Source organism: Malus sylvestris, assembly GCF_916048215.2.
Source record: "Malus sylvestris chromosome 4 unlocalized genomic scaffold, drMalSylv7.2 SUPER_4_unloc_1, whole genome shotgun sequence".
Lineage (NCBI taxonomy): Eukaryota > Viridiplantae > Streptophyta > Magnoliopsida > Rosales > Rosaceae > Malus > Malus sylvestris.
The window spans coordinates 226,558-236,126 of NW_025920893.1; the positions used below are offsets into that span (position 1 = coordinate 226,558).

At 44.7% G+C, this 9,569-nt stretch overlaps 1 protein-coding gene across 1 annotated transcript; it reads left to right on the forward strand.

Annotated features, from left to right (window-relative positions):
- The first annotated feature begins 1,202 nt into the window (after positions 1 to 1,202).
- LOC126612803 (alcohol dehydrogenase 1-like) lies at positions 1,203 to 2,669 on the forward strand. The gene is made up of 4 exons (XM_050281153.1): positions 1,203 to 1,239; positions 1,856 to 1,996; positions 2,372 to 2,438; positions 2,532 to 2,669. Exons 2-4 carry the CDS (start codon positions 1,875 to 1,877, stop codon positions 2,667 to 2,669), a joined length of 327 nt encoding a protein of 108 aa, XP_050137110.1. The 5' UTR covers positions 1,203 to 1,239; positions 1,856 to 1,874.
- The last annotated feature ends 6,900 nt before the right edge of the window (positions 2,670 to 9,569 follow it).

Genomic DNA, 9,569 nt, shown 5'->3' on the forward strand with positions numbered 1-9,569 from the left:
GCCAAAGTTTATCAACGACGGAAGGACCGAAGAGGTAGACGTGCCTCTTCCTTCGGCATCAATCCTAGCAGTATAGGAGTTGTAAGTTTCACAAACTTTGCTCAAATTTGTAAAACTTGGGGGGCACTGTTTGCACTCAAAATATACCCATTTTTACTTATTTGGGCAATTTGGGTAAAATATGGCATTTGGAGGATTAATATGCAAGAAAGCTAACTTGGAGAGATATTTGGTGCAAGTGGGATAGGTTTTACACTATAATATTGTTTCTCCTATTTGTTTGGGTGGTGGAGGTTTGTCTAGCCTTTGTTTAATCAAGATACATCCATGTATTGCAAGTAGATGGAAAGGCATCAGCAAGCTTTCGGGCAAGGAACATGTGAAAGAAGCCAACTTGCTTCTTTTAAATATTAGTTTATTACAAGTGGGAAAACATGTGCTAAAAACATGTGGTGGAGATGCAAATTCCCCTTTTAATATTGTTTCTACATGCAAGTTGGCAAAAGCAATGCAAGCTACCCAAGTAAGGAAATGCAAGCTGCCCAAGCTTCTTTTACAAAACCTCAGCATGAGGGTTTCCTCCAGACCTCTATAAAAAGGAGCAGATGCACAAGGATTATGGACACTCAAACAAACAAACAAAAGCACAAACTTTGCTCAAACCAGATTTGCCAAAAGCCTTCTTTTATCTAGTTTATTAGCTCTGCTGCTCACTTGCGGTATCGATCTCATTTGTAGCTTTTATGTACTCATTTCCAACCATATAAATTACAAGCAATCTGCAATTTTAGTCACTTTCCTCTGTCATTTATATTTCCAAGCAACCTTGTCATTTACATATTGTTCTATCTCTCCATATAAGTAAAGTCCTTATTTTTAAGGCAAACAAAGAACCTTAATTTGAGCAACTCCCACTCAAATGGCACAATCTCTTGATTTGAAGTCAAAAGGTGCAACCTCAATCATTCAAATCCCGTCTACTAGCGGCATCTAGTAGTGGTACACCCGCACCCACCAATCTCGTATGTGAAGTAAATCCCTGGCTTGCCCGCAAGGCCCCATGGCGGATTTAGGGAGCGAACAAAACCCATCTGGACAAAAACCCCATGAAGAAATCTTGGTCGTCGGCCGACAACTGGACTGTAACATTGTCTTGACTCACCCCAGCATCAGTAGATTCCAGCTTCAAGCCCTCTCTGACCCTTTTACCCAAAAGCTCTCTCATCGATTTGTCATCTGGTAATATACTGGAGTTTTTATTTGGCATTTGATTGAAGTTTTCTTTGCATAAAATAAGAAAACAAACTCAAACCCTCAAACTAACATATAAAATTCTACAAATTCTCTCACATTTAATTGAATTGATCTCAAGTGTTAAGGTTTTAGGGTTTTGGTCTTCAAATTCCGGCGAATTGTTTCCGTCTGAACATCGGTGACAAAATATGTTGTTCGGTTGTCTAGAAAATATGTAAAAAAAATGATTCTTCTCAACATATTTAGATAATTTCGTTGGATAAATTCGTCCATGAACCTTAAATTTTTTGTTTGATTAGTATATGTTTTCATAATTGATCATATCAAGCTCCATTCATGTCCACTTCTATTCCTAAGACCCGTCTTCTATCACTTGCAACAATGGAGGCTAGGCCTGAAGCCAAACCAGAACCAAAAGAAATTGAACAGAGTTCTGAACCTCTTCTCAAATACAAGATAATTAAAATTAAAATATCTTTTTTATGAACACCAATCAACTTCTTTGCCTGCTAGGTCTATGGTTCTTCATTTTGCATGTCTTTCGAAGGATATTTGAGGATAGAGATTTAATACTCCTCAATTTGGGATTTTTGTGTTGTAGATTTTGCAACAGCGGTTGCATGGGAGATAGGAAGCTGTTGGTGATGGAGAGGGTGAAGGTTGCTCCACCTAAGGCCATGGAAATAAGGGTAAAGGTCAAATATACCTCAGTTTATCACACTGAACTCTACTTCTACCGAAGGTCAGCAATAATAGCTACTACATACATATAATATACATAATACACACACACACACACATACACACACACACACACACACACACACACATATATATATGATTTTATATGATTAACCTTTAAGGATTGCAGATTTGTAAACTATGAGTAGAGTTTTCCAGGCACATTTACTTTGAGTGAATACATTGTTGTTCATTTTGGCCGTCTTTCCAAAATCAAGCCCCTTGCTCGGTTGGACAAAACTTGCATCATCAGTTGCGCCATATTGACAAGTTTGGTGTCCTACTCAATGCTTTAGAGCGTTGAATATGCATCCTAAACTGATACTACATATTGAATCATTTGCACTATACTGAATATTTTGTTTTTTAATATCAGGTTTGGGTGCCACTCTCAATGTAGCAAAACGAAAAATTATCCTCAGTTGTGGTTTATTGGCCTCGCTGTAAGTTTGGACAAACTTTGTTGATCCCAAATTGTTTGTTCTAATAAATTGCATTTACTTTCTTTTCCGAATATTGATACATGCATGATCTAGGCTACTGAAGGTGCAAGAATTTCTGGGGTACCACTGAGTATTGGGGTGGAGTCGGTGGACTTGAAGCCCAAGAGATTTGACGAAGGTATTTATTTATTTTTTTTTTACGTTTGGATTTGGATTTGGTTTAACAAGTAGTTTAGTGGGAAAACATAGAAACATATTTTTGTTTAAACATAGAAACATATTTATTTATTTATTTTTTACGTTTGGATTTGGATTTGGTTTAACATGTAGTTTAGTGGGAAAACATAGAAACATATTTTTGCTTAAACATAGAAACATATTTATTTATTTATTTATTTTTTATGTTTGGATTTGTATTATTATATCAGGATGCAGATAGTGATAAACTCGTTCGATATAAGTCTTCCTCCAGACCAATGTTATATATAGAGAGAGAGGAATAGGCTTAGCTACTTATGAGTTGGAATTAAACTTGGGATGTCGAGTTTATTTACATAAGTGGCTTTTAGGGTGGTGAATCAAACTCAAAATCTCAATTACAGGAGTGAACGTCCGCTTGGTGGCTTGGTTTGGAACTAATATCTTACAGTTTCATGAACTTATAAATGCTGAGACTTAAAACTTATTATTTTACACAAAACTTAGTCATTGACAAGATGACCCTTTGTCCAAAAATGCCAAAAAGTCAACAACTACAAGTCATTGGCAATTGTTAGAGCTAAGGAAAGGGATCCTCTCCGGATCCCTTCCACCAAATCCATCAATCCGGGCCATTGAAATTTGATTAAACGACTATAAATAGGGGGCCTCTTTAAAAGTTATAATAATTTTAGTCGTTGGATCAAAATTTCAATGACTCGGATAAGTGAACTTGGTGGACTTGGTGGAAGGGATCCGGAGAGGATCCCTTTCCCTAAGTTAATTGTGATTTTGATCGTTTGACATAAGACCTTAATCAAATAGTACTGTCGTATATGTATGACTTAGTGTTGACCCTAAAAACTACCAAACCTACGTGGTGCGCAGGCCGAGTAATCTATAAGCTAACTACGTCCTTTGGTGAATGCGGGGTGTGCCAACTCGTCGGTCGAGCTCGGCCGAGGAGTAAATTTGTTGATGTTGCGTTGGGTGCGTGGCTGACTTCTGTGTCTTGCGATTGCGGCTGAGAAAGGAACACGTGTCCGCCTCTTGGGTTCTCGAACCTGAAGACAAGGCTACTATTTTTACGAAGTTCACGAATCGTCGTCGTCGGATTCGATCACAGTGATGGTATTAGTCAGAGTAAACTCACGCCGAATCGACACCAAAGTGTAAGGACACAAATACTCAAAGCGGATATAGGTCTTAATAGTGAACGTGGTTCGGCCGTCTGAATGCCGAACTCTGAATCCCACTTGAGAGTATCTGATCATAAAACAACTCGGCGTGCAGTGAGCCGAGCCCAGTAAACTGTAACACCTCACTTCGCCAAGACGGCTAATGAGATGACCTTAATCAATAAGGATTCAGAAATCCTACTCGACCGAGACTTGGATAGGTAACCAACCATCCTCGCCGCAGTGCTGTTGATGCCAACGGAAGGTACTGCGAGTTCGGCCGATTCTACGGTGACAGAGCTATCTATGCCGACTTAAGATATCACCGGTTGTTTTCACAGTGCTGTTGATGCCAACGGAAGATGTGTCAGCGAAAAGAGAAAATAAAAATCTCAAAGTTGTTGAGAGAGTTTGCGCAGGGCAGTTGTGTGTTGAATTGAAGGGCCCTGAATGATGCACAACCTCCTCTATTTATAGCACTGGATATCTTTAAAGTCGAGTCGAAACCCTACCCGGACTAGGTCTTTTTCTCCTGATCAAACACCAACTCGACTAGTCCTATTTTCACTAGGATTGTGAACCTAGTCCTTTATTGAGCTGGATTCACTTCCGGGTTATTAATCTTGCCGAGACTCCTTATTGCGCTAGGACTCGACTTGCAAATGTAGCATGACCTAGCTGGCCTAGGTTTAGAAGCCCACATATTAACAATCCAAGGCTCCCTTGTCGCCAGGCCTTCCGGGCCGAGAATGATTTTATACTCGGCCCAAACTGATATTTTGGGCCCAAACATTGCCCCCTCGCTTCTGAGGTCCTCGGCCTGAATTCTTTGGTCGAGTTTCGACCTTGAAGAAGCGAATCTAATACTCAGAACCCAAGTACTCTATTTCCAAGGCGCATTTATTGAGCACGATTGCACGATCTCGATCCTGCTCACCACTACACCACGTGGCGTCTTTTAACACGGCCAATCCCTAATAATGACGTCTAAGGTGTGCGGCTACCTGAACCGTCATGTCATCATGACCTTATGGCTGAACATAGCCACTCTGCCTCAACCCGACCTTATGGCTGAACATAGCCACTCTACCTCAACCCGCGAGCCACTTGTCATCTTGCAAACGCCGAAACGTCTTTCGCCATTAATCTCGCCGTCACACGCAATCGTGCGCCCCCAAAACCTGAGACCCTCGGTCTTCTCAACTGCATTTCCTGAATATTCATCATGATCAGCGATTTCTTCGGTCGATTTTACCTTTTATTTTGAATTTCGAACGATTGCACTTCCTTCCACAACTCTATAAATACTGAAATTCTCTCATTTGCACTTTACGCTCTCAAAATTTTCTGAAATTTCTTGCTATTGTTCTCTAGCGCATTTCTTTTTTCCAGGTCTTCGTCTTCAAATCTCCCAACCCAGAAAAACCCCTTTCACATCGTACTTTTTAAACCTCCTACAATGGCCTCCTTCATCTTTAAGCTTTCCAGGGAATGTGATCAGTGTCAGAAATTCTTGATCGAAGCTCAATCAAAACCATACGGTTTGAAAGTGACATGAGCACTTCTCACCAAATCTTGGGTCCTCTTTTTAAAGTGGCAGTACCATCAACCATTACTGGACTTCCCCAGGAGTATTGCCTATCACCCTTGCTCCAAGGGTTTGAATGGTCGAGATGGGATGCAGCAAGACCTCAAGGCTCTTGGCCTTCGACCACTACAACCTGGGTGGTACGAATGGAAAAGCTTTTCGGTGAGCAATGGAAAGCCCTCGGCATCTACGACGCCATTCTCCTTTCGTCTATGGATGTCGTTCTCGACAAGGAGCTCCTCCTAGCAGCCCTATGCTTCTGGTGTTCGGCCACCAACACCATGGTCCTCCCTCTTGGTCCCATTGCCCCCACCATTCTTGATATCACCGCCATTTTGGGAATTTCAGCATCTGGAATCCCCATCGATGCTGCCCTCTCTGGGTACCCGTTGAACCTTGACCTGAAGACGCTTTTCGACAGACGGGCCTTTGAGACGTTGAGCAGTGAGGGTCAAACACCCTCGAAAGAAGACGTTCAAAAACTTCATAAGAACTTCTTCAACTACAACACCCTCTATCTCGATTTTGCCGGCCGAGGAGAAGAGGCTCTGCAAGAAGGGGAACATGAGGCTTTCCTCTTCTATTGGTACAACAAGAACATTTGTTGTACTAAATCTAACAAATGCTTGGTCGAGAACATGCCGGTGGCCGAAGCCTTGGCTAGTGGTCACGCCCTGTCACTTAGCTCCAACATTCTTGCCCATCTCTTCCGCTGTCTAGCCGAGACGACCCTTCACAAGATCGACCCATACCAGAATGGTCCCCTCTGGGTCTTTCAACTCTGGCTGCAAGTTTACTTCGCCTCCATTCGGCAGGAAATCGTCGATTTCTCGCCAACAGAAGCGCTTGGACCTCAGCTGGCCTCCCGACCAACACCCCCTTACCAAGCCGAAGAGGTATTTAGATACTTTTTCGCCTTTGATGACCTTTCTAATGACGAGTTCTTGATATGTTGTCGTCGAGAATATCCTTCCTCAATCAAGCTACCTACATCAATGTGGGGCGCGGACGAAGATGCCGACATTCGTCAGTCCTGGGGGTCATTCGTGCTCACTCGCGACCTTCCTCTCGGATGTGATGGGAAACGAGCGAGTTGGGAAATGTACCATCCTAACTTCCTTGCTCGACAGCTTGGCTACCTCCAAGGCTGCCCGGTCCCCCTTCTCTCCTCACGAACCGTCCTAAGCCGTGGATGCGAACCTGGTTCCTCGGAGAAGGAATGCAATACCGCCAAGAGGGAGTTCCAAGAGCAATGCCAAAGTTTCCGCCTTCGACCGGCCACCCCAGAAACCCTTTGTACTGACACCTTCGGTGACTGGTGGGAAAAGTATACCCAGGAGTTCTTTGGTGTTCTAGTCGAAACCGTTTTGGACAAACTTTTCGGTGGTCGACTTAAGAAGGCTTCTGCCTCCCACGCCCAAGGTAACTGTTTATTTCTCCATTTTCCCTTCAATTTTGAACTATTGATCTGTTTTGCTGATTTGCTCTTACTTTCTCAGGTAGTCGGCCGTTGAGAAAGGTGGAGGTGGTTGCTGCAGCTGCGGCCAAGAAAAAATCAGTCGTCTCTAAAAAGGCAGAGGCTGCTGCGCAGGCCTTACCGAGCAAACGGCCTCGTCGAGAAGCCAAGCCGTCCGCCGAACCTCCTCGGCCCGTCAAACGGGTCAAAAAACTGGCGAAGAAAGGAGAACGGGAGATTCACGTCATCTCCAATCAAACTACGAGAGCGATGACTCCTAGTGTTTCCCTTTCTCCCCTCATCGACCAAGACTTGGTCGAGCAACAGCCAACTCCAGCCGCAGAAACAGTCCAAGCACGGTCGGTTTCTGAGGTTGGCACACCAGTTGTAGTTCTTTCGGTCGAGGATGCACCTGCCCTGGAGAAGGCAGTCCCTGCGACCGAAGGAACTTCTCCTGCAAATCCAAAACCTTCGGTCTTTGTCCTGGAAGAGAGCGAGGAGAGCGACGAAGTTCCACTAGCGAGTCGCCCTTATCCCTGCTGTCAACCTCCTCCCGTGTCCGAGGTGGCTGTCTGAGTCGGCCCCTCCACGGCCGACTGTGGCAAACGACTGGCCAGGGAGCCAGCAGCGGCGGCAGAAACGCCTGTTCCTCCACAAGACCAGGACCTCAATCCTGCGTCCGAAGTGGCTGTCTCAGTCGGCAAGGGCCGACCGTGGCAAATGACCTGCCGAGGAGCCAGAGGCGACGGCGGAAACGCCCGTTCATCCTCAGGACCAGGACCTCAATGTTCCTTCGCAGGAAGCCACTTCGGCCTTCGTAAGTACCCTCTACTGCCTTTCCTTGATTGTTTTTCTGTCATAAAACTCTAAACCAGGAAAATACTAACTGTCAGGTGCCTGTACACTCTTTTCATCGAAAATTCTATGCGCCGAAGGGTGCTATCTATGTCTCTTAGCCGCCTCAGTGGCCATCGAACGTAGATAACCTCCATCGGCCGCGTGAGCTGAGAAGCAATCTAAGATACTGGGCTCGGCCATTAAGTTCTTTAGGTTCGAGCAACGATCCTGAAGACATGGCCGAAGTCTCCTCTCGGCAGGTTTAAAAACAAAACCTTCTTGCTATCTTTTTCGTGATCTCCTTGAGCTTACCCTGATTTTTGTGTGCAGGCTTCATGGGAAGTCGAATTCAAAGCCCTCCTGTCCAGCACTACTGGAGGGGCTGGTCCTTCGGCCGCCGCAACTGAAGCTACTGATTCAACTGCTCTAACTCGGTTGCAAGAGGTCTTGTCGCTTTCGGCGTCGCAAGTACTCGAGCGCAACGGTCTCGATTTGCTCGGTGCATGTCTAAACGACCTCGGAGCTGATGGTCAATTGAGCGGCGAGGCTATCGTTCAGGCGTCGTCTACCTTGGAGTGGGTTCGGGAGACCTTTAGTATCTTCCAGAACGCTCTAAAGGTCGAATAAGACCTGCAAGCTGCCACGGCCGTCCAAGATACCATCCGTTCAAAGATCGATGCTTTAAAGGCGAAAAGAGAGGCCTTGGCCGACCTCGACCGTCAAATGGCCGAATTGGCGAAATGCAGGTCGGCCATTACCTCCGTGCTTGCTAAGGATTTCGAGTCGGGCGGCAAGGTTTGCTTAACCAAGTATGCGGCTAACACAAAATGGGTCGAGCAATTGAAGCTGGATAAGAAGAACCGGCAGGCCGAGGTCATCATGGGCGAGGTGCGGTGGTTGGAACTGAAGGCCCTGCTCGGCACTCTTCTACCTTCTTTGCCTTGAATTTATTTTGACTTTTATGTAGACTGGTCGACCAGCTCACTTTGTATACTCTCGATCTGAATGAAATGAACTTCTTTACTCCTGCATTTCCCATGTGACCGGATAGTATTTCTTCAAAAACTTCCCATTGATTGGTAATTTGTGAACTAAACCGGTCTGGTCTCTAAGATGATATGCCTCTTTGCCATATATTTTATGTACAACAAACGGCCCTTCCCAATTTGGCGACCACTTGCCAAACCTAGGGTCTTTTAGTCCTACGGGCAACACCGTTTGCCAAACCAATTCACCATCGCCGAATGTCTTCTGTCGTACCTTTTCATTATAGGCTTGTTCGGCAATCCATTTTTTCGCCACCAGCAAGTTATAAGCATCAAGTCGCGCTTCCTCCAAGTCTTCCAATTCCTGTCTCATGGACTGATTATATTCGGCGCTAAACAAACTGCTTTGTTCAATTAGTCACAACGAATTTATGCTTAGCTCGACTGGTAGCATTGCATCATGTCCGTAGGTTAGCGCATACGGGGTTGTCCCAGTCGCCGATCGGGGCGATGTTCGATATGCCCATAGTGCCTCATTCAACTTCAAATGCCACATGCCGGGCCTTTCTTTTATTATTTTTTCGAGAATGCCGATCAACACTTTATTACTTGCCTCGGCCTGCCCATTTGCATGTGGATAATACGATGTAGACTGTTCAAGCCGAATTTTCAAATTTACCGTATACTCTTTAAACCTTTCGGCGGTAAAGATTGTGCCATTGTCAGTTATGATTATTTCTGGTACGCCGAACCTGGTCACAATGTGTTCCTCCACAAAGTCGCAAACTTCTTTAGTTGTTAGCTTGGCATATGATTTCGCTTCGACCCACTTAGTAAAGTAATCGGTTGCCACTATTATCCATGCATGCTTGGCAGCCCCAGAAGATG